Source organism: Microcebus murinus, chromosome 10 (assembly GCF_040939455.1).
Source record: "Microcebus murinus isolate Inina chromosome 10, M.murinus_Inina_mat1.0, whole genome shotgun sequence".
In the NCBI taxonomy this organism is placed as follows: domain Eukaryota; kingdom Metazoa; phylum Chordata; class Mammalia; order Primates; family Cheirogaleidae; genus Microcebus; species Microcebus murinus.
In genome coordinates, this window is record NC_134113.1 from 43,117,891 (window position 1) to 43,144,641 (window position 26,751).

At 38.5% G+C, this 26,751-nt stretch overlaps 1 protein-coding gene across 1 annotated transcript in view; it reads right to left on the bottom strand.

The window, feature by feature from the left end:
• The window catches only part of TRHDE (thyrotropin releasing hormone degrading enzyme), a 385,264-nt gene that overhangs the window by 175,739 nt on the left and 182,774 nt on the right, over positions 1-26,751 (bottom strand). Inside the window, exons 4-5 of the mRNA XM_012738835.2 lie at positions 4,306-4,460; positions 1,263-1,376 (exon numbers count right to left, since the gene is read on the bottom strand). Of these exons, the coding sequence (XP_012594289.2) occupies positions 1,263-1,376; positions 4,306-4,460 (269 nt within the window). The remainder of the gene's footprint in view (positions 1-1,262; positions 1,377-4,305; positions 4,461-26,751) is intronic.

The following is a 26,751-nucleotide window of genomic DNA, read 5'->3' on the forward strand; positions in this document are numbered from 1 at the left end:
CACTTATATGAGTAATCTAAAACAGTCAAATTCGTGGAAGCAGACAGTTGAAGCTGGGAGAAAGAGGAAACAAGAAGATATTAAATAAGGATACAAAGCTTTAGTTATGCAAGATGGATAAGTCCTGCAGGTTCACTGTGCAGCACAGCGCCTATACTCAACAATATTGTACCATCACTAAGGGGGTAGAATTTATATTAAATGTTTTAATGACAAAATAACAATAAGTAAAGAGAGTGGGAGGAAAATGTTGTGGGGGATGGATATGTTTATGGCATAGATTGTGGTGATGGTTTCATGGGTATGTGCTTATCTCCAAACTCATCAAGTTGTATACATTAAATAGATACAGGTGTTTGTAGGTCAATCATATCTCAATAAAGTGTATATATATTTTCATATATATACATATATATAAATCACCTATGCTATATCACAAATAACATTTAAGCTCCTGGAATTTGATAAATGTTTGGTACAGTGCAATTTTTACTTACTAGTACCACTTAAAATAAATAGAAAATTTGAATTTCAAAACAAAATGTACCTGGTTTCTATTTAATAATAACTTAGTCACTTACCAATCAATGAAGGTGTACATAAAAGAAAAAATTGAAATAAAATACATGCAAAAAGCACACCTTCCTTCCAAAAAGCACACCTTTCTTCTATGATACCCTATAATATCAGAGCTTAAGGCACATAAACCTCACTCAGCTGCAGATGTATAGATGTTTCTTAAGTATAGGTATAATATGCACAGTTCTTCATAAATAAAAGTAATGACCTCCTATTAAATCTTTTAATCCTAAAATACATATATCTACAACAATAAAACCACAAATCTTTTAGCTAATTTTTGTATTTTAACTCATGGATGAGATGCCAAGTTCTCATTTTTCTATGTATTAAAATATTTTGTACATTTAAAATATTCCTTATCAACCTCTATTGACTTCTCTATTTTAAAGGATAATTTATCTTATTATAAAATACTACAATCTAAAATATTTCCATTTAGAAAAGTTATTGCATTTTGAAGTCAATGTATAACAAATCAGACTCCATCAGTTCCTAATAAATAAAAAATATAATAACTCTTTTGGAATACAAACACTTAAATTTTGTGTTACTTTTTATTGGATAGCTGATTTTTTTCATGCATCAGTTGGTACTTTCACTCACTTCTAATGATGATATAAGCTTATTGTAAGATCAGATTAACCCTTCCTAAAAGTTCCAAGCAATTAAAGTAAACTTACCATGTTCCAGCCAGGGTAGAGGTAGTCTGTACCGACAAATTCAAAGTAGTGAGCAAACCCTTCCTTCAGCCACACATCTTCCCACCACACAGGAGTCACAAGGTCACCAAACCACTGCAGTAACAAAATGAATGGACATCAAATAAAATCAAATCTATCCTTAAACTATTTTATCTAAAATTAAGTGTATGAAGCTATGATTACTATAACTGGAATTCATTCCCCAATTGATTTTTATGATCTTAAAATGTGTTATGACAGGACTGTATTGATTTATTTGATTACTTGGGTGACACTAGTGTTTTATACATGCATTCAGCAAAAAAAAAAAAAAAAAAATCAATGGACACAAAAAGAATATTTAACTTGGAGAAGAAAGGGCTCAGGAGAAAAAAAGGATGACAGCTGTCTTCAAATATTTGAAGGCTTATTATGGAGAAAAGCAAAAATGTTTGTTCCATGTGGCCCTAAAAGGGACAAGCCAGACTAATGAATGAAAATCAGGGTTGGTAAATGTCTCCTGAAAATGCAGAAAACCCTCTAACACATGAGATGGCAGAAGATGGGAAAATACTGCCTTGTTAGGTAGTGAGCAGCTCATCACAGGAGGTATGGAAGCATCACCTGCTAGTGGCAGAGGCATTTCAGAGATGACATTGGCTGACTGATGGAACTAAGGGGTTTTTGTTTTTCTTCTTTTTTTATTTCAGCATATTATGGGGATACAAATGTTAAGGTTATGTATATTGCCCTTGCCCCCCCTCCCACCTCGAGTCAGAGCCTCAAGCGTGTCCATCCCGACTTTCCTTGATTCCATGATAGTGAGGATTAGACCAAAAAAAAAAAAAATCTCAAAGATCTGTTCATAAAAAATCATGAATTTTTTTTATTGGTGTTTTGATTAAATTATGATTCCTTGCTATGAAACTCTTGCTTAATTTAGGAAAATGTTATAGGAATTGTTTTTTCTTTAAAAAAAAATAAATTATATGCCAGGAGCTATCCTTAAGAATTGGGATTCAATGAACAAAAGTTAGATAATGTCCCTTCTCATGCAGCTGACTTTTTATTGTGGAGGTAGGGGGAATGAGGTGAGGTAGACAATAATAAATAAATAAACAAACAAATGAACAACACAATTTCAGATTCTAATAAAGTGTTATAGAAATGGGAGGAGGGGTTGCATTAGATTGTAAAAGCAAAAATGTTCTCTCTAAGCAGGTAACATTTGAGCTCAAACTTTAATGATAAGAAAGATCCAGCCATGAGAAAAAGCCCTGGGCAAAAGGATTTCAGGAAGATGTAAGTAACCCTTACTGGGAAGACTATAAATGGGAATCAGCCATTTAAGAAGCAGAAGACCTGTGTAGCTGGAACACAACAGACCAGGAGGGAAGTGTGAAAGAGTCCAGAGAGCAGACAAGTGCCAGACCATGTACAGCTTTCGGAGCCCCATAACAAGCTTGGTGACTCAGAGTTTCAACCGTAATAATAACGTATCTCTTCCTTAAGAGGACCTCTCATTCAAATGCAAATAAAAGGTAGCTCCAAATATGTTGATAACCACAAAAAATATTTACAAGTTTTAACATGCTTTATCTATAATACATGTTCTCCTTTAAATTGAAAACCCGTCTTCAGAATGGTGACAACAAATAGGTGGGGAGGGAGGGTAACATAGAAATTAATTTTGTAATGATGGTAGAAATTATTGTTAAGTGTTGTTCCTAGCTCCTGGGTCATTCCCCCCTGGAAAGTGGCCTACTGATACTAAGCTACAATGAGAAAGTGACTTAGAGTATGAAACAAATGAAACCCAGTTCTCTGAGCAATTAATTATGCATTATCAGAGTGCTTTCATTTCAACAGAACTATATATCTAACTTGTCATTTATAGAAATGTTTGAAAAGGAAACTGCTTTTGCCTCAAAGAGTTATAGGTTCAGGTGGAAACCATCCTCTTTGGCACAGAAGTGGAGCCCAGGTTATCTCTGCAATTGGTTCCCTTAAGTCTCTAGGTGAAAAAAACAGGCCCAACCTGGCCAACATGACAGGTACAAACATCTTAGAGGGTCTCTGCAAAATACTTGACCTTTAGGTAAGTGGTCTCATGACCTGGACCAATACATCCAGTATTTATTTATTAGCATTTAACAGTTCACCTGCTTTCACTGACAGCATTTTCCACGTTGCTCTTTCTTCAGTCTTTCTAGGTTTTAAAAAGGTTTGGGGTTTATAATATATTGAAATCATACTGTATTACAATGAGATTTCTGGTGTTTTAAGTTAAAAACTATCCATAGTTACTAGTAACCTGGACAGGTATTGCTTTCTATTAGCATCAACATCTATTTTCAGTGATTTTTTTTTCACTAAAATCAAGATTCAGAAAGGCATGCAAAATCTCTCTAATACCTTCCACTCATTGTAAGAAAGTGCATAAAATCAAAATGAAATTAATTTTGTCTTATCTTCACTACAAAGTTGGCTAATTTACATATGAATTTCTAAACATGCCAAGACAAAAAATATCAATCATTTGAGAACAAAGAGTGTACGGCTGAGTTAGTGAAAGACTTCCTAAGTGTCTATGTGATGGGAAAAGGGGAATAACAAATTGATTTCAGCAAAAGAAAATTCTGACACGTACACAAAACTCAGCTGCGTCTTGCAGCAATGCAATAAATCATTGCCATCACTGCACTTACCATATATACACACTAATAATCACAAGAAACGAAAGCAAGGTTGATAATAGCAACCGGATAGGGGATCCTAAGAGGCTGCTGGTGGCAGTGCCACCTCACTCCTCAACTAAACGGAATAACAGTTACTCACTCAATATGACTGGCGTGTTTGTTTTTGTTTGTGCTGTCATCTGAGAAAAATAGCATATCTTCCAAAAAGAGCTACACAGTGTTCCATATAAAATTAAAACTTAATTGGGAGGATAATAATTTGGCTCTTAATCTAGGTATCTGAAATTATTCTACATTCTCAATAGCTTGCACGTTATACTTACACCTGATCCTCTTTCTCATACCTGGTGACATATCTCATGAACAATGACCATGGTGACATCCAGCAAATAAGAAATAGATGAAACACTGGGATCCAGCAGTATTCTTTGTTCCACAAAAATACTTAGTCCCCAGTTCTCCATAGCAGCATACGGATGCTTAGGCACAGCTAAAAGATCTAGAAATAGAATAAAACAGTTCCAAAATCTTTAACAAAGAAACCAGATTCTAAATTTATATCCTAAAAAAGTCCAGAAATCCTAATTACAAGGAATACTTTCTTTTTCTTAGTTTATTTTTTTTTTTAAATTAAACTACCTGTCATTTCCGCATGACAGCGAAATATAGGCTATTACTGTAAATGCCGGCCATCTCACTCATCACAGTTCATTTTCAGGCCCAGTGCTATAGAAGGTTGGAAGTGTCAGCACCATTATTGACGGGCCCATCCTAATAAATTTCATAAAGTCAAGGAAACCAAATGCAGCAGGACTCTACGCAGCCAAAGGAATTATGCCTCCTAATAAAAATGTATTCAGTTCAATGCAGTAAATACTATAGTCTTCTTACTAGTACCCCAATATTTTCCAAGAGAAAACATTTCATATCGCTTTAAAAATGCGTTGTCATTTCTCTAATTGCTTAAATTTTAGCATATGTTTTCAGTTCTGTTAAACATACAATGTCATATGTAAATATATCTTACAGAGAAAGCTGTGATTGTGGATATTGTAGCAAAAGGACTATGAGGGGACACACAGGCTTTGGTCTGGCTCTGCCACATCAATGAGATATGTGACATCGGTAAGTTACTTAATTTCTTGAGACCTCACCTATACAATAAGGTTATCAGCCTTAATTATCCCCAAAATACCTTCCAGCGCCAAAACTCTATGATTAGATTGTTTTAATATCTGCGCTTATTTTAAAAGTTCATAAAGGTATTATCAACCCCAGGGTTATGGTGACACACGAAAAATTCATGCTTTGATGTATTCACTCTGCTTTAGACACAGCAATGATAAATAAAATATTAAAAGGGAAAACTAAAAAACATCTCCAGGCTCAAAAATAAACCTCTCCATGGATCAGAAATGCAAAGTGGTGATTGTGTGTGAAGCCACAGGCCTGCTGGGGTCTGGCTGCAGAAGCAGGCAGTGGCAGCTGGGAATTGGCTATCACAGATCCTGCCGGAGCCAAGAGGAACTAAGCCAAGCTGACTACTTGATGCCAGGGGTTGAGGTAAGGCACACATGCTCATGAAAGGAGGCTGAAGCTCAAAATAGCTGGTGTTTGTTGCTTCCTGGGAAAGCTAGCAAGTGGCAGGGTAGGGATTTGAACCCAGCATCCCAGCTCCAGTGCCTGTGCTCTTAATCACAATGCCATACTTAGTGTTCATAGTCTCTGACCCGGAAGTTCCACTTCGCAATATAAACCCTGGAGCAATTCCCTAAGATGCAATAGAAAATTGTAAAACAATGTTCACTGTGGTATTATTTGTAAGAGTGAAAAGGGAAAATTAAATGCCTCTCAGCAATATAATGGACAAGGAAACTGTGAAATAGTTATATAAAGGAATATTACACAGCAATCTAAATGATCTCACTATTATATTCTAACACTATAACATACTATATTCTAACACTACATGCAGCAACCTGGATGATCTGAGAAACTTGATGTTGAGGAAACAAGTAAGCTTTAAAATGACCCATACCATATATGACTTAAAAACAAGCAAAGTAATACCATGTGTTGTAAATACACACTCACGCATGAACATATACAGAGAGATAGTAATAGTAAAATGCACAAAAAAACACACGCATATAGCAATGATAAATACTAAACTCAGAATCATGTTTGCTTCATGGAAGAAAGGAGGGAAAAGGGATGAAAGGCAGTCACATAGGAATTTAATAGTAATGTTTTAATATCATTATTAATTTAATATTAATATTTAATATTAATTTTTTTAAGTTGGTGATGGGTACTGGTTATAATATTATTGATTCTTTTCTGTATGCTTTAAATTTTTCATAATGAGAAAAAGAATAAAATTTATCAAGTCTTATGATTGATTTTCATTTATTCCTGACTTCAACAAATATCTTCTCAACATTGATTGTGCTTATAAGTCTGAAATCCATATTAAAAGTATCCAAATATTATCCCTGTATTCCACTACATTTTAGACTAAGAATGAGGGCATGACAGCTATAACACAACAGAGAAAACAATGGCAAATAAAAATAAAAAGTGCTTGAAAGAGAAAAAACAAATCTGGTTAGGGAGATTCTTGAAAGAAATGCTATTTAAGTTGGACTTCCAAAGGAGTTCAACAGGCATACAGAGGTAATCTGTGCATTCATATACACAACAAATACTCATTGAGTATCTCCTTCAGTCAATACACTCATTAGGCATTGTTTTACTCTATTCTTCAAGCTGCTTGCTTTCTGCCATCATGGTACTTATATGCATATATGGGTGTGTGCACAAAGTCAATTAACCAGTAATAAATGAGTGAAAGAAACTTACTAAATGATAAATGCTACAAAGAAAATGTAACAGTATAAGGTATGATGGATTGCTGTGGTGTGTGAGTATAGCATGGTCAAGGCAGGCATTTTGAAGGTAATCACATTTCGCCCAAGATGTGAAGAATGGTAGAAGCCTAGCTTGTTTGATGATCTATGGGAGTGTATTCTAAGAAGATAAGACAAAAAAAACCAAAGGCCCTGTCTCAAAAAAAAAAAAAAAAAAAAAAAAGCAAAGGCCTTAAGGTGGAAATGAGAAAAGTATGTTGGACAAACAGAAAGAGGTGGGTGTGGCTGAAGCATATAAAGGGGAGGAACATTTGTCAAAGAACTGGTACAAATTGCAAGTATATAACAAATAGATATTCTTCTACATAAGATTTTAGCTTAAGACCTCACCTAAATATGAACAAACCAGACAACAGAACCAGAATATGTCAACCTTGCCTGTGCCCAGTAGATGGCAACAGCAGTAGCAGGTCTGGTGTCATTTACTTGTAAGAACATGTGGACTAAGGAGCAATCCCTCTGAACCAAGCCTGTGGCAGAGTAGAGGCAATTCTGTATGCTGTAGTCTTCCAAGATCCAAGAGTAGTCAGATTCCTAAGGCTAAGTGAGCAGATCAAGCCACACCCTAGGACCTGGATTGGCTCAAATAGCACAGAGAGAAGACTCCACACATAACAGCTTGATGTAGAGACTAGAGGTTCGGAATCAAAAGGAAGGTACAATTAGGGGGCAGTCATCAGATAGCAAAAGCCAGGCTAGCAGCAAAAGCAGGTATGATCCCAGGATAGTTGAAGATTGATGACAAAGATATCAGGCACCAGTGACCTAAGCAGGCCATTGGTCACATGTTGATATTAAGAGGTTCAAGGGCATAGAAGTCAGGCCTAGGTAACAAGGTTATAGATCAATCAAATAAGGACTCTTCAGCAAATGGAGCCAGAATCCAATAAAGTGAGGAACAGAGTAAATCATAGTAGTGGGAGGCTGCCTCTTAGTTACACACACACAGGCTTTATAATAAATATGGAAAAAACCATGTTTGTAGATGGTGGAAACTGAAAAAGCTTAGATTATACTATTACACAGATAATAACCTTATAACAAAGTATTGAAGAAATTTAGATTTTGTTCAAACAACTACAGACCTGTGTTTTAACTCTATGCCTCTGCTCAACCTTCATAAGTTGAGAGATCTTACATGATAGTTTTATGATTTAAGAGCACCTGCATCAGGAATATATCTACATAAAAACTTACACATAAATATTCATAAAAGCCATATTTCCAACAGCTAAAAACTAGGAACAACTCAAATGTCCATCAAGAGGTGAATGAATAAAGTATGGTATATCATATAACAAAATACTACTCAACAGTAAAAAGAAATGAACTATAAATATAGGCCACAACATGGATTAATCTCAGAATAGTTATACTGAGTAAAAAATAAGAAGAAAAAAGAATATATACTGTATGATTCATGTCATTTATATAAAATTTCAGAAAATGCAGGCAAATCTCCCATGTCAGAAGGAGATCACTGGTTGCCTAGCAACAAAATGGGAGGGGTTGCAACATAGCAACAGGAAATTTTGGGGAGTGATGGATATGTTTAATATGGTGATGATGTCATGTGTGTATACATATGTTAAGGTGTGTATACATATGTTAAGGTATCAAATTGGATACTTTAAATATGAACAGTTTATTGTATGTCATTATTCATGTACCTCAATGAATCTGTTAAAAAAAAATACTTGTGTCAGTAACTGAAATATTCTTTTGCTTATCTGAGGCAGATAACATTAATTCACAATAAATTAAATTATTTTCATTTTTGAAAAATAAATTTGTTATGAGACTATATCCATTAAAATGTGTACCCATAACTCTTTCATATGTCTTGAAAACAGAAGTAAGAAAACTCCAATGTTTCATAATGTAATTTACTTGGAAATTCAAAGAAAATCCTAGATAAAATTATACATAGTAGTCTGCTTCCAATTAATTAGTACAGTGTAAAAAACCGCAGAGAGAAAATAATTCATATAGTACTAGTGAATGTGATAACATACATTAACAGAAAAATCTGACTTTCTCTACTTGCTCATCTTTTACTCACCTTCAATGCACAACAATTTCCTCCTTTAAAACCATGTTTGAATATCTCTGAATAATTAAATACACATAATTTCATGAATACTTCTCAATTTTTATCTTCATTGAAATTGCTGAGAATCATCATGCTGCTGATTAGTGTCTATAATAACTGGATGTCCATGCTTTCCCACTACTTCTCAGGTTAGCCCTTCTTGTTATTGCTGTTTTGTTTTGTTTTTCACTTTCCTGCCATCCTCTGATTTTTGAAAATCAAAGTTTCCAGGTTTTCCATCTGTGGTTTCTGTGCTGTTTTTGTTTGTTACTGCAATTGTTTATATGTGTCCCCTCCAAATTTCACATTGAAACTTAATTTCCATTGTGGTGGAATTAAGTGGTGGGTCTTTTCCAGAAGTGATTAAGTCATGAGGGCTCCCCTCATGAATGGAGTAGTGCCTTATAAAAGGGCTGGAGGGAACTAGGGGGTGAACCTAGGCCCTTTTGGTCCCTTCTGCCATGTGAGGACACAGTATTCGTCCACTCTGAAAGATACAACAACAAGGTGTCACTGGGGAAGCAGAGAGCAGCCCTCAGCAGACATCCAAACTTGCCAGCACCTGGATCTTGCATTTCCCAGCCTCCAGAAAAAATAAGAAATAAATTTCTATGATTTACAAATTACCCAGTATCAGAAATTTGTTCATAGCAGCACAAAGGTACTAAGACACTCACTGTACTATTTATTTCATTTGAGTGTTCTCATCTACTCCAATGTTACCACCCGTATTCCCAGACAGCTTTCTTTGAGCTCTATATGAAGATATTTAAGCATCATATAGTAGACTGTTATTTGATCCCCCACCAAATGCATTGTACCTTGTTGTAGGCCCCTCCCCTTTTAATATGGTTTAAACCTTAGGAAAGCCTTGGGGCTTCCTCTTCTTCACTCTTAGGAAAATCAACCACCATGAGAACCATGTCCCACAACCCTAAAGATACCATGCCAGGAGCAACCCCATAGCCATGGTCAAAGGTCCAAAAATCACCAAATGGAGTCTGTCCAATAGTATATATCAACTGGAACCCAGTCTTCAGCATTAGCGGCAGTGTTGCTACAGTTATCCTTCTGATGCATAACCTTGTAAGCTAGAAATGCACTCTAATATCTTCTACATCATTAAACAACCACTGATAAAAAATTGTGGGAATTATCAGGCCCCTCCTCTCTGCCATGGTCAGATCTGAGCTCCCAGATCATCATAGGTAGTCAGCCCAAAATAAGATGCTTTGCTCTCAGCTTTGGGCTCATTCAAGCCCTGGCTCCAGTGTGAAATAGTCTGGTATCTCCCAACTCAGCTTGCTTCTGCTGCATAATCAAGCTCACACTCCCTGCTCTGTCTAAAAGTGAGAGGAACAGAGGAGACACTGTGTGACACATGACCCCAGAGACTTGTCAATTGTCCTGCTCTCTCTTTACACTTTTCCTTTGGCCTAAGTCACACTCCCTAGAGTCCTGGCTTTCTTCAGCAATATTTCTTCACCAGCCAATTTCTGCCTTCCAGTCTCCCACACCCCAACCTATCAGTTCCTTCTGGATTTGTCATTCATTTCTTTATCTAAATACTTTGAGATTAGTAAAAGAGTCCCTAAGAAGATCAGAACCCCAATGCCCCAGACTTATCTTTGAGCTTGTAAAAGGACAGAAAGTCCTGGGAGACAAGAGATTTAATGTCAAGGAAAGAAATATCCTCATCAACTCAGAAGCACCACAGCAGCAGCCAACCCCCCAGTACCTGCGCAGAGAACAGACCTGCTGTCAAGCCCCTATATAATCAGAGGATGTGGCATTTTCCTTCAAAGCAACACTGCTCCCTCTTGAAATCTCCCTGAGATTTTCTGCTCAGAAGAAATTTTAGTTTCAGAACAGGAAAAATTCCACAGCTCTTTTTCATGGGAACAACTGATCTTTCTGATTGTCCCTATACATGTCATATATTTCATTCATTCACTCATTCATTCATTCAATAAAATGTGTTGAGTCCTTACTCCGTTGCAGCAGAGAAGGAGACTACTGGGGACCCTGCTTTTACCAAGCTCACATTTCAGGGGATGGGAGGGTTGGGTTGGGTAGGGAGGCAAATAATGCACAAACAGATGAAAAATCAACAAGGTAATATGAGACTGCAATTGGGACTATGATGAAAATAATAGAGTGGTATGTTAAAGAGTAACAGAGTTGGAGGTAGAAAACTTTATATTTAATGACCAGGAAAAGTTTCTTTGAGGAAATTAACATCTAATCTGAAATGTCAACCCAATCCATGAGGACAGGGAAGGTTTTTTCTTTATTTCAATAAGTTTAGGGGGTACAAGTGTTTCTTGTTACATAGATGAATTATACAATGCTTGAGTCAGAGTTTTTAGTATACATATCACCAGACTAGTGTACATTGTACCCTAGTGCTGCACTTCCAGTGTTTAGCATATGGCTGATGTTCATAAAATAATTATAAATAAATGAATAGTTTGCCTTGTAATGGCACGCCATGTTAAATATAGTTTGCAACTAGTTTTGCCTGGGATTACAAACCAAACCCACCCAAGAAAGGGCCTTCAGTGCTACAGTTCTGGTCATCAGTTATGTGGTTTCACTGGTTGCCATGTGATGAGCTCTGCAGCTTTTTTAAATCACCTCCCTACTCCAGGCAAAGTACCACGCACATGCATTCCCTCTGGATTCACAGACAGGCTCTGAACTTTTGGCACTGGTCCTTCTACCCCACATCCATTTTGCTCTCAAATCTGCAGGATTCCAAATCTTAATTCTGCTTCCTGCCTCGTTTCACTGTTTGAATTTCACCTTCAGTACTGTCCTCATGCTGTACCCTAGTAGCATCTCAATCATGGTCCAAGTTATTTTTCCAGCTCTGCTGCCCAGGCCTTCTTAGCAGAGGGCAGTGGATATAATGGTTAAGCTCTGGAGTCCATATTGTCAGGGATCCAAGCCCAGGCCTAACATTTACTAGCTGTGGGACTTTGAACAAATTATTCATCCTCTCTCAGCTTGCATTTCCTCATTGATAAAATGAGGATATTAACGGTACCTGTCTTGCAAGTTGCTGTGAAAATTAAATGAGTTAGATCATGTAAAGCACTTAGTCCTAAACACAAAACATGATAAATCAATCTTATCACTATTTAGGATCTTTCTAGTTCATCCCTAAACCTTAGGCAATCAAATGTAACATAGGCCTTAGCTGGGAGAGAACAAAGATGAAGTTTTGTTTAATGTGTTATATTAGGGACTTTAATTTCTGAAATGAAATTTTATTTTATGACTTAGGCCAACATAGGACCTACCTAAGAATAGGCCAAAAAACATCATAGGATATGCCCATGTTATCATTCAGAACACTAAATACATTTTAAAGGCATAGCAGGTAAAAAACCAAAAAGTAATATTTTGATTATGCTATGACTGACACTTGCTGAAGATACTACTCACATATTCATTTATATTTAAGTATAAAAATAAATCTTTGCTCTGAAAGTTAGCATATGTGGTTAGGAAAAATATAAATTGCATTTGACATAGCAATATTAATAAGATAAAATTTATAGAAATAACTCATTACTAACATTTATAAAATGAGAACAACCATCCTTTTCTTCCTTTCAAGTATATATTCTGAAGATTTTTTACTCACAAACAGGTTAGGGTCTGTTTTTAAATTTATTTAACATAGAGGAGTTTAAGATTTGCTATTCTTGGATACATTCCCATAAAATTTAAGAGTGAGTCACTCCTTTAAAGCTTTAAAACAAAATACACTTTTCTCCTGATGGACTTTTTATTTGGGCACCTTTCATTCAAAACAGACTAGTTTCAGCTACACATTTTGGCTTGTAACAAAATTTTCATCAGCACTACTTGTATTCACAAGCTTAGCTTTCAAGTTCTCAAACTCCTAGCATTCTCCTGAATTAGCATTAGGCCATAATACACAGTCAATGTTTTTGCTGATCCTCCTGCTACACACTCAAAAAAATTTTTTTTTCATTTCTGTAATCACTTTTCCTTGACACTTACTGATTACTGTCAATTGCAATAGAAGAACACTTTTCATGTATTGCTTGATTTCCTTTTTCCCTGAAAAAGACTTTCTATGCCAAGGACCTATCCCATATACATAGAGAATATTTGTCAGTTTCTCACCCTTTAATTTTTAAAATTAGCCCTACTTTAATTTCTTCATCATATTGTGCATTTTTCTTCACTGTACATCTAGTACTTTCAAAGTGCACTGTCTTTGCTTTAATGGACTAATTAGACATGAACACAGAAAACATATTAAATGACCTTTATTCTCATCCACTAGTAATAGGCCAAGTTGACTAATGTTTATTATATAACAATGATTTGTTGTAATTTAACAGAATACAGGTTGAATGTAAAAGTTCTTCCCTATTAAGGTTCCATTTACAATGTATTTTTATATATTTCAAAACTATTTATTACCTAATATACACCAGACTGATCTAGGCATTGGACACATAAACTTGAACAATGAAGATACATACAGTCCCTTTAAACTCTCGTGGAGCTCACAAACTAATGAGGGATACAGACAAGTTTAAAAGTATATATATAGAAGACACACATGACGGCAATTACAGTATATTGCATATGCTATGATGAGCACACAGTATAATGGATGCTGCACAGAGCGGGGATTAAGAACATGATCTCAATTCTGCTACTTAATGGGGCACATTACTGATCCTCTCTGCCCCTCATTTTCCTCACCTGTAAAATGGAGATGAATAGAATGCAAACTATTTCACAGGATTACTATGAGGGCTATTGTTGGAACACAATTCTCAAGGGTCTCTCAAGTTTCTAGATGTCTTATAAGCACAGGCACTGACTGCTTTTTGTTCCATACTATCTTTTTAAGGATGTTTGTATAGCAAAAGCAGAGACAGAGTCCTCTCCAGAGCAAAGGGTGGGCATACATATCATCACCAGGTTTCCAAGGTCAGGGCTGTTCACCTGTACAATAATCCATTGCTTGTGCAGGTACCATTTGAACCTCTTTGTGTCACTCTTGGGAATTGGAACTCAGGGAACTAGCGCCAAAAAAAATGTTGATACTCTGGCTACTGCTATAGCTGGAATAATAATGTCTTTTGTTTCTAATCCAAGAGTTTGATGACTTGCCAGCATTCATGAAACAATAACAGGCTGACTTATTAAGATTACAAATAGGGTAAAGTAAGATCTCAGACTCTTCTTGGTTCTTGACACCTATATGAATTAGTACATGTGAGGTGCCTAAAACAGTAACTACTAGCAAGTGGTAAGTTCTCAATAGCTGTTAGTTATTGTGGTAGACAGAAAATTGTCCCCCAAAGATGCCCATGTCTTCATTTCTAGAATCTGTGAATATATTAGGTTACTTGGCAAAGGGGAATTATGGTTGCAAGTAGAATTGAGATCGCTAATCAGCTGACCTTAAGACAGGAAGAATAGCCTGTATTACCCAAGTGAACCCAGCATAATCACAAGGATCCTGAAAAGTGAAAGCAGGAGGCAGAAACAGAGCCAGTGTTAGGGTAATACAATGTGAGAAAGACTCTAACATCCATTGCTGGCTTTGGAGACAAAAGGGGACCATGAGCTGAGAAATGCAGACAGCCTCTAGAAATTGCAATAGTTAAAAAAATTAGACATTCTCCCCTAAAGCCTCCAGTGAGAACAGTGTCAGACTTCCAACCTACATAACAGTAAGATTATAAATGTTTGTTATTTTCAAACCACTAAGTAGGTGCTAATTTTTTCTTGTATCAATAGGAAACTAATGCAGTTATCATCATCATCATTATCATCATCACCTTTATCATTATTACCATTACGATATATTACAAAAGAATTCCCTAATATTGACATAAGAATGAGAAAAGGCTTCCTAGAGAAAGTCAATTATCAGATCTGTGTGAGTGACTGGGAAGTAGCCAGAGGGAAAGTGTATTTCAGGCTATTGGAGTAGAAAATGTATGGAAGTAAGAGAGAATACAGTGCTTTTCGTCAACAAAAAAACTGAGTCAATATGACTGAAGCATGTAGTGACAAATCCTGCTTTGGACATGCTGAGTTTGAGTTGCCTCTGGAATATCCAACTAGAGATATCTAATAAGAAGCCGAATGTACTATTATAAAGACATCTGCACACGAATGTTTATAGCAGCACAATTCACTACTGCACGATCATGGAAGCAGCCCAGGTGCCCATCAATTCATGAGTGGATAATTAAAATGTGGTATTTGCTCACAATGGAATATTACTCAATCCTAAGAAATGACAGTGAGCTAGCACCATTTATGCTATCCTGGATTAAGCTTAAGCCTGTTATCCAAAGTGAGGCGACACAAGACTTGGAAAATGGGCTCCACATCTACTCGCCATCAAATTGGTACTGACTGATTTAAACTTCGATTTTCAAATGGTGGCAATGCTCATCAGGGATTCAGTGGAGGGGGGACCCAATCTTAGGGATGGGACAAGTATTCTGGAGGGGGAGGGCATAACTCTAACCCTTCTTAGGGAGAGGTAAAGATATACAATGTAACCAAAATGTTAAACAAAACAAAAAAAACTTTCTAGCAGGTGGTGAGCAGGCAGGAGTGGGGAGGAGGAAAGAGATGTATGTTTCCATAACGTGTGTGATGCACACCACCAGGGGATTGGACATTTCGGGGGGAGGGAGGGGGAAGGAGCAATATTTGTAACCCTAACAATATTTGTACCTCCATAACATGATGAAATAAAAACCATGTTCTAATAAAAAAAAAAAAGAAGAAGAAGAAGCCGAAGGTAGAAATCTGATGCACTGAGGAGAGGTTTGAGTTGGGGAGCAGATTTAAGAATTTATCAACATGTAGCTGAGCCCAGGACCAATGCTGAGTAGAAAAAAGGGCTAAAACAGATGTCTGAGGAGCACTGCTATTTAAGAGATAGGCAGACAGGCCGGGCGCGGTGGCTCACGCCTGTAATCCTAGCTCTCTGGGAGGCCGAGGCGGGCGGATTGCTCGAGGTCGGGAGTTCGAAACCAGCCTGAGCAAGAGCGAGACCCCGTCTCTACTATAAATAGAAAGAAACTAATTGGCCAACTAATATATATAGAAAAAATTAGCCGGGCATGGTGGCTCATGCCTGTAGTCCCAGCTACTTGGGAGGCTGAGACAGAAGGATCGCTTGAGCCCAGGAGTTTGAGGTTGCTGTGAGCTAGGCTGACGCCACGGCACTCACTCTAGCCTAGGCAACAAAGTGAGACTCCGTCTCAAAAAAAAAAAAAAAAAAAAAAAAAAAAAAAAAAAAAAAAAAAAAAAAGAGATAGGCAGACAAAAGGAGAAAGTGGAGCAGGGCCCACAAATACTACTATTGACAAGATGCTGTCATAAGAGAGAGAGCATGACATCACATCATCCAAGAGTAGCCATCCATCCAAAGTGGAGGGTAGAGTTTACAGTGTTCATAAATATCTTGGGCATATTTATAAAATGCAGGTTATATATTAATATGTTCAAGCATTTAAATTTTAATTAATTGCTTCAAAGGACACTATCAGTTTGGTGCAAAAATAATCGTGGTTTTAGTATTGTTGAAATTTGCTATTTGATATTGGAATATATTCTTAAATAAATGTGATATGTTCTACATCACTATAATGTGCATTTCTCACTTTATGTTTTTTTGCTAATGACTTATTACTTGCTGTTTATTTTATATTTATTCTAGACTATGGAAATATGTTAGACAAAAAGCAAATTTGAGCAATTTTCTTATTCGAGTTCAAAATGGGTCGTAAAGCAGCAGAAACAACTCAAAACATCAACAACGCATTTGGCCCAGGATCTGCTAGCAAACATACAGTGCAGTGGTGGTTCAGGAAGTTTTACAAAGGAGACAAGAGCCTTGAAGATGAGGATCACAGTGCCAGCCATCAGAAGTTGACAACAACCAATTGAGAGCAATCATCGAAGCTGATCCTCTTACAGCTAACTACATGAGAAGTTGCTGAAAAACTCAAAGTCGGCCATTCTATAGTCGTTGGAGCAAATTGGAAAGATGAAAAAGCTCAATAAGTGGGTGCCTCATGAGCCAACCAAAAATCAAAAAAATTGTCATTCTGAAGTGTCATCTTCTCGTATTGTACACAACAGTGAACAATTTCTTCATCGGATTGTGACATGCCATGAAAAATGGATTTTATATGACAACTAGCGATGACCGGCTCAGTGGTTGGACCAAGAAGAAGCTCCAAAGCACTTCCCAAAATGAAACTTGTCACCAAAAACAAGTCATGGTCACTGTTTGGTGGTCTGCTGCTGGTCTGATCTATTATAGCTTTCTGAATCCCAGCAAAACCATCCCATCTGAGAAATATGCTCAACAAATGAGATGTACTGACATCTGCAACGCTTGCAGCCGGAATTGATCAACAAAAAGGGCCCAATTCTTCTCCACAACAAAGCCTAACTGCACACACGCCACACAACCAATGCTTCAAAAGTTGAACAAATTGAGCTACGAAGTTTTGCGTCATCCGCCATATTCACCTGACCTCTCACCAACCAACTATCACTTCTTCAAGCATTCGACAACTTTTTGCAGGGAAAACACTTCCACAACCAGGATGCCAAAAACGCTTTCCAAGAGTTCGTGGAATCCTGAAGCACGGATTTTTATGCTACAGGAATAAACAAACTTATTTCTTGTTGGCAAAACTGTGTTGATTGTAATGGTTACTATTTTGATTAATAAAAGTGTGTTTGAGCCTAGTTATAATAGCTTAAAAATCATGGTCCAAAATCGCAATTACTTTTGCACCAACCTAATAATTTATCATTCAATATCATTTCTAACACATTTCTCAAATAAATTACAAAATTCTTTTGTACAGATAGAACACCAAGTCTAATTATATGTGTTAGCACCATCACCTGAAGGGAGAAAAAAACCAATGCTCTGTTAGGGGCTCTCACTAATCAGCTCTTTAGTGAGTGTCAGTCATTAGAGTGAGCCCATCCCACAGCATGGAACTCACAAGTCTTTCTTGTTTTTAAAAGTCTTAGGTAGCTGAGAATAATTTTAGAGGTTTGAATAGCTCTTTGACACTCCTTAATTGACAGATTCACATTTCCAGCAGAAGAGAATATGAAAACAGTACTATTTATAAATGAGCATTCTTAACTCTTGAAATCTGCAGTTGTCAGTAAAATGTATTTTTAAATTCATATGTATTTCAGACAGTCTGAGTACAAAGTGGTTACCTCTAAGAAAAATTATTTATGTAGGTTTGATAAAGTGAAGACAAAGATTCATTATGCCTTAAGGCCAGTTCCTCTTAGCTTAAGCTGTACTAGTAGTACATAACAATATTCAACAAAAAAATGCAAACATACAATCCGAAGGAGCCAATGTTGGGTTCTTAGTCCAAAACTGTATAGCATTAATTTCAAATAAAATCAAATACTTATTGAAGCCCCTGAGGAAAAAAATCATGAACATCCAGTGGCTACTTGTTGATTTTTTTTTATCACTTCTCATCATGGTACATAACATTACCTAATATTAACTGACACCTAAACAATAGATTTATTTTCATAGAGCTAGTAGTATAAACAGGAGATACTGAAATTCACTGTGAATTTTAAAGGTTTCTAGGGAAATCTCTGAGAGTGTTTTGGGTAATGAAGGCAGAAAGAAAAGGGAAGAAAAGAGTTTAAAAACAATACAATTATAGAAACTGAAGACATGGTGATTTGTGTTCATTTACTAAATTTTGACACTAACATGAAGCTAATTTACCTTTAAGAAAACTAAAACTAGAACCTTACCAATTTAGTCCTTGGCCTGCATACAACTAAAAGACTTTATCTTTTTATAGACCAAACCTATGGATTTACCATTTGAAATAGCATCAAGTTACTCACTGTCATGAAGAAAAATGAATACCATGTCCCATTCAGGCTGAATTATGTATCAGCTGGGAGGTATTGATCAAAATATGAGCCATGTCTTTCATTACCAAATGTGCTTGATACTCTGTTATAAATATCTTTTTGAGAGTATAAAGAAACTGCCTTCTCCAAATTTTTTCAACATAAGAGTTTCTGAAAGCTTCTATTCAATGCTTTTTTTCCCCAAAACCCATTACTAGTGCTCCAAATATTCCCTCGTTCAATTTACATTAGATCAAGAAATGAAATTCAGAAGGAACTAATAATGAGGCAGAGATTGAACTGAACCCTTTACCTCTCCAAGCTCCAGTATCTAATGTGTATCACTAACTTACATTCGTAAAGTGTATTTTATAAGGAGGAAAACATTTTGTACCCATAATGGGGAAATGCTGAGAAGAGAGGATTTTTTTTTGTACCCATCAGAAAAAATGTTGCTTCTAATGTAAATACTTGGGGAATAGACATGATGGAAAATTGCCAGGAGCCATTTTCCTAACACCACAGTTAATAGATCATGAGGGTTCTATAGTTCAAAACGACGTGTAACCTGATCACTGTACTTTTGCAGCAGGGATACTATCGTGAAGAAAAGGATAACACCCTTCTCATTATTTTTTTTTCTTTTCCTCCTAATACACTGTGCAAATCTTTTATTTGTGTACTTGGAATCTGTTTGAATAGTTATTAAACTGAAAACCAATATTCTAATACAAACATAACAATGAGTGCTGACTAAAATGCAGTGGTCCAAGACACAAAAGCATCTACTCACGTTTTGCAGCAGCATTTGGGATATTCTGGTCCTAGGTGGGGATGTCACAATTCCGGCCTGGCCCGGGACTGCCACAAAATGTTTGGAATGTTCTGGAGCTAACTACCCCAAGGGGCTTGTATCCACTTCTAATGGTCTCAGTGTGCATGTGTGTGTGTGTATATAAGTATGTATTATATTTAATATGCATATAATGTCAATATAGGTAGTGAGTATATATGAGTGTACATATTGCATAATATTACATATATGCACACTGAAACCCAATACATACACACACACACACACACACATACACAAGCACAGAGGAGATATATATGTAGGATTGAAATTAGCCAGATTTTGGTAAAACTAATTGAATTCTATGAGTTTATAATTCTAAACTCATTCTGAAAGTCGACTCCTCAGTGTAAAGTCGACTCCTCTATGTAACTTCAAGTAGATGGAGGGATTAAAATCAGGCCACACTTATTGGTTCTGTCCCAAGAGGTGCAGTTTAATACTAATAGTGAATGATACTTTTCAAAAATCATTGGGAAGGTCGCCATATTAGATATAAAAATATAAACCTGTAACTTTTATTTTTGACAATTCTAACATCTCAGCTTATGACCTACGGATCTCTGCCACTCCTAAAGTTTTATTCTTTGTTGACTATTAGGTATGTTCTCATATTTAATTTAATAGCCATCCCCAACACTTCTATTTGTTACTGGAAACATAAAGCCATCCTTTAAATATATGGCACTCAATTTAAAATAATTATAATTATATTTCTGGAAAAAAGTTTATTTCTACATAAGATTACATTATAAAATATATTAAATAGACACAATTTATATATTTAACTTTACAAAAATAGTTTACAAATCTTTAGCCTTGACTTATAAAAATATTTTTGAGGTTTACAACTATTAAATACTAATACAAAGTATTTAGATTATTGCACCATATAACAGGTTTATTATTGTTACCACTATACTGCAAGAATATGCCACATTTTTAGATTACATATAACAGTTTTTAAAAAGCAAAAAGTACTCAACAAAGTTTTTAGAATTTTTCTATACTGATTATCTATTGAGAAAATTTAGCATTTCCAAATGTCATAAATATTAAGCATGCAAACATCAAAGACATTAAGTTTCTAAGTTTGGGATCACATTGACTTTAAGACTTTATTAAACAGTCATCTCTCCCTTTCTCCTTCTCAACCTTCTTATCCTGTCTTATTGGCTCTTGGAATATAGGCATAAAAGAATATTGTGTTCAGTGAATCAAAAAGAGTTCTAAGTATTCTGAAGCATAAGATATATGAAGAGAAATGGCAGGAGCAAGTTAGGATGGAAGCAAATAAATATCGAAGGATATTATATATAGACAATATAACTTTATGAGGTTTTCTTCAAGTAGTGTAGACCATGAACAATTTGTATTTAGGGAGAAAACTGCCATACTCTAGCCTTGTTATTCCAAGGTGTGGTTCATGAATCAGCAGCATCGTCATCACCTGGAAATTTGTTAGAAATACAGACTCTCAGAACCAGCGTCAGACCTACTGAATCAGACATGCATTTTAAGGAAATCCTCTAATGATTTATATGGACATTATAGTCTGAGAAGCGCTGACCTAGAGAAAATCTTCCATGGTGAGGCGCTTTCCACTGAGGTTGTATAGGACCATCCATGAAGATGGGAGAGTAAACTATAACTTGTATGTGTATTTATTTTTGGCCAGAGCACTAAGAAATAGATTAAGCTTTTCCAATATTCAGCATAAGAGCTGATGTAGATATTTTCTCTTGGTACATGTATCAAGGACCTTGAACAGAGAGGAGAAGTTTGACAGATGTCATAACAGTATTGCCTTTCCCATTAGTTCACTTTCATGGGACTAGGGCATGTGGCTGTACCTGAGCACCAAATTCAATGGATTTATGAATAATATCATCTAGTTAAACAAACCATCATAAAGTAAGTAGGTGGCTTACAAAGATTCCTTAAAAAAATAATAGATTGAAGTTTATACTAATATAAAAACACCAAAAAACCACAAAAACAAACACTAGAAAATGGCAGAGCTGAGAGTTCTTGGATTCTTCATAGAAATAACTAACGTTTTTTAAAGCACATTGTGGGGCGCGGTGTCAACGCCATTACAAGTTGGCGCCTGTTTCCGGCTTTGCCTAGAGCAGCTAACAAGTTCAGCGCATGCGCAATTGTCGGTTGCCCTGTGGCGCGAGAATCCAAACAAAGGGTCCTGCTATGGACTAATGCTTGGGTGGCTCGACAGCTGAACGGCCTATCACAGCTTAGGGGTTGTACTTCTGGGGTATATAGCGGCCTGCGCGCTGCCGGGCTGGGTCTTCCGCATCATGTAAGTTTAAAGGGAACCCCATTAAAGCACGGTCAGAAGAACTCCTGTTGCCGCGTCTTCCTTGCTGGCGAGGCGGGCGCGACAAGTGGTGCCGAAACCCGGGACCTCGTACAACTCTGAAGCACCAGCGGAGACGACCTCGACAGAGGTGAGTTCAGAACTGACGTGTGGGACGGCCAAAACTCCCCTGCTTCCAAAAAATGGGTAATATTCTGCTGCGGCGCTTTTTGTGGCCTATTATCATAAAATGCCTGTATGATGAGACTTCAGGCCCGCGCGTAGCAGCTAGCCAAAGTGCACTGAGTGACTTGCAAGACGCAAGCTCAGAGAGAAGCAGTAAGGGAAGTACCGCGGTAAAAGGTGGAAAAAAGGAATATAGAGCTCAAAAAAGGAAAATGCAGGGAGGGATAGCGCAGCCCGACCTGCAAAGGGAGAGAAAGAAGAAAGGAGAAAAGGGAGAGAAAGAAGAAAGGAGAAAAGGGAGAGAAAGAAGAAAGGAGCAAAGGGAGAGAAAGAAGAAAAGGGAGAGAAAGAAATGTAAAAGTACCAGGAATAAAAATAACAAAGGAAAGGACAGGACAGAAGACAGAGGAGATAGCCTTTTTCTGTCAGAATTTAAAAAATTAAATATTTCTGAGGATGATTCCTCTTCTTCCTCTTCTCTTACTTCCTCAAGTTCAGGGGAGGAGGTGGGGGAGGAACTAGAAAAGAAAGAGGAACCGGTTTTTCAGGAAGCGGCAGGTTGTGAGCGGTACCGCCCACCTCCGCATGCCCCGCCTTGGGAAGGGCTGGGTTTTTCTTGGGGGCTGCTCGCCGCTGGGGATCCTCTGCCCATACCCTGGAATACAGAGGAGCCAGTGTGGGTGCCCCAGTGGCCCTTACCCTCTGAAAAGTTACTCGCGGCCCATAAGCTAGTGCAAGAGCAGCTTACTCTTGGGCATCTTGAACCCTCTCATTCTCCTTGGAATACTCCTATTTTTGTGATTAAGAAAAGGTCTGGTAAATGGAGACTGTTGCATGACCTTAGAGCAATTAATGCCCAGATGCAGCTTATGGGGCCTGTTCAAAGAGGACTGCCCCTTCTCTCAGCTTTGCCTAAACATTGGAGTCTAATTATCTTGGACATTAAAGACTGTTTTTTCTCTATTCCCTTGCATCCACAAGATAAAAGCAGATTTGCATTCACGCTTCCTTCCATAAACCATGAGCAGCCTGATGCAAGATATCAATGGCAGGTTTTGCCTCAGGGCATGGCTAACAGTCCCACTATGTGCCAACTTTATGTGGCCTCAGCTATCCAGCCAGTTAGGCAGAAGTTTTCAAAGGTAAGAATTATACATTATATGGATGATATTCTCTTGTGTCATTGTGATAATGGCGTACTTCGCCAAGCTTATGCGTCCCTTCAGGCTCACTTAAAGGAAAAAGGCTTGCTGGTCGCTCCAAAAAAGGTGCAAGAGGGAGAAGTAGGCGCGTTTCTTGGTAGTAGCATTCTCCCTGACAAAATTGTGCCTCAAAGACTGTCCATCCGAAGAGATGCCTTAAAAACATTAAACGATTTTCAAAAACTGCTAGGGGATATCAATTGGCTTCGACCTTTCCTATGTCTTACCACAGCAGAACTGAAGCCATTATTTCAGATTCTAGAGGGAGACTCACACATCACGTCTCCTAGAACTTTGACTCCTGAGGCCCTAAAGGCTCTTCATAAGGTAGAAGAAGCCATTCAGAAGGCGCAACTAGTGCGCATTCAACACCATGATCCTTTCTCCCTCTGTGTACTCCCTTCTCCTACGCTCCCTACGGCAGTGCTTTGGCATGATGGTCCACTTTTATGGGTGCATCCTCAAGCCTCTCCAGGAAAGGTGATTGGCCATTATCCTACCTGTGTGGCCGAGATAGCTTTAAAGGGTATTAGTTTGGCTGTGTCCCATTTTGGACGTCACCCTGATAGCCTGATTTGTCCATATACTGCCAATCAGGTGAACACCTTATGTGCCACTCTTGATGCATGGGCCATATTGAGATGCACCTTCCCAGGGAGCATTGACAACCATTATCCCAAACATGCCTTGTTGCAGTTTGCAATGCGGAACGAGCTTATTTTCCCAAGAGTAACTTCACTGCTACCTTTGGTTGATGCCTTGGACGTGTATACCGATGGCTCTAAGACGGGTATTGGGAGCTATGTCATTCAGGACAAGGTGTATACCAAACAGTTTAACTATTCTTCTCCTCAGCTAGTAGAGTGTGCCGTAGTCGGTCTGGTTCTCAGTACCATCACTGAACCTATCAACATCATCTCAGACTCCTTTTATGTGGTCAACACAGTTAAACAGTTAGAGAACTCCTTTCACATTCTTGCCAAGAGTACAGTCTTTTCTGTATTTACAGAAATTAGGAATACTATTCAAAATAGGAAAAACCCATTTTCCATTCAGCATATCAGAGCTCATTCCTTGTTACCTGGACCTATGGCTGCAGGAAATGCTATGGCAGATCACGCCACTCGCGCCCTCTGGGTGTCTGATGGCCACGCCGCCGCCATAGACTTTCATAAACTTTATCATGTGCCAGCTGAAACCTTACGACTTAAGTTCAACATCACACGTGCAGATGCTCGTGAGATTGTACTGCAATGTCCAAATTGTGCTCCTTATCGCACTGTTGTTCATACAGGCGTAAATCCTAGGGGTTTGCGTCCTCTACATATGTGGCAAATGGATGTAACTCATGTCCCATCCTTTGGAAAGCTTCAGTATGTTCACGTGTCTGTTGACACGTGCTCAGGCGTCCTTCATGCCACGCCTCTGGCTGGAGAAAAGGCAAGTTACGTTATCATTCACTGCCTAGAAGCTTGGGCAGCCTGGGGCAAGCCCCGGGTTATTAAGACAGATAATGGCCCAGCTTATACCTCAAAATCTTTTCAGCAGTTTTGCACTCGCTTGGGTGTGGAGCACCGTACCGGTCTTCCCTACAACCCTCAAGCACAAGGCATCGTGGAACGTGCTCACGGCACGCTCAAAATGTACTTACAAAAACAAAAAGGGGGAGATGCCCTACAGCTAGGGCTATCACCCAAAGGACGCCTTTCCTTTGCTCTCTTTACTTTAAATTTTTTAAATTTAGATGTCAAGGGACGTTCGGCAGCAGACAGGCATGTCACGCCTGCTCCGCCACAGAAAGAATTAGTGAAGTGGAAAGATGTGTTGTCTAATCTATGGAAAGGCCCGGATCCAGTGTTAATGAGATCCAGGGGAGCTATTTGTATTTTTCCACAGGACCAGGACAATCCCATCTGGGTGCCCACGCAGCTGACCAGAACGGTGCAGCAGCCTCCAGAGCAGCATGGGGACCCAGTGGCTACTCCTCCTGACGACAGCATGGATGATCGCGAGGATGGCAGCGGAGCCACGCTGGAGGATCCTGTCAGTGCCTCCCCTGCCGATGCCTGTGACACTTAACTCACCAATTTTCCCTCGCTTCTCTTCTACTAATGTTTCCTTGGGCACTGCGTACATGCCGTTGGACACGCGGAGTAGTAAACTGGAGGGAAATAGATCCTTCTCCTTGAAGGGGACTTTGTGTTTTGTGTGGGGTTAACGGAAGCTGCACGGACTTGGCCCCCCTGTCCATTGGTGGCTGGGGGTATGGCAGGGAATGCTAGTTTCGCATGGAATCTTAGCGACTCTTTTAAAGGTTCTGTGAGGGTGATTGCGGGAGGGCAAAACGCGACCTTTGTCCCTACACCTGTCTGGGTTTGGCCCCCGTTTATCTGGGTGGTATCCACGGAAAAACCCTCTGGTACACATGTGAACTGTTCCTCTAATACGTGCAATTATACATTGTGTTGGAATGCCACGTCTCACCCCTCTGCCATTGTTACCTACTTGCCTAGATACATTCCTGTTTCTGTTGAAGCTCTTAGCTCTATGACTTTGTTTCGGTCTTGCAGCCACGGACCATGTGGTATTGGCACAGACATTTGCTGCGCTTGAACTGAGACAGTCTGCACAGGTGTGGTTGACCATGCTAAAAGGTTAGCCTAGTTTTGGGTTGCACCTGCTCCTACCCCCAGGTATTTTAGCAGACATGGCCTTTGTACTCTGAGGGGTCTCTCCCATTGCACCAAATAAGGCATGTCTCCTATCCCACAGCCAGCCTTTGCACACCTCCGAGTTGTGCTCATTGCACGAGGATAGGTGGTTGCTGGTGAAAGTGAGGCTCTGCAACCTTGATCGCACGGTCGAAGGACGGTGCTGAACGGTTGCTCAGCTCTCATTAAATTAATAAAACAGGGGGAGATGTGGGGCGCGGTGTCAACGCCATTACAAGTTGGCGCCTGTTTCCGGCTTTGCCTAGAGCAGCTAACAAGTTCAGCGCATGCGCAATTGTCGGTTGCCCTGTGGCGCGAGAATCCAAACAAAGGGTCCTGCTATGGACTAATGCTTGGGTGGCTCGACAGCTGAACGGCCTATCACAGCTTAGGGGTTGTACTTCTGGGGTATATAGCGGCCTGCGCGCTGCCGGGCTGGGTCTTCCGCATCATGTAAGTTTAAAGGGAACCCCATTAAAGCACGGTCAGAAGAACTCCTGTTGCCGCGTCTTCCTTGCTGGCGAGGCGGGCGCGACACACATACCAAGGCC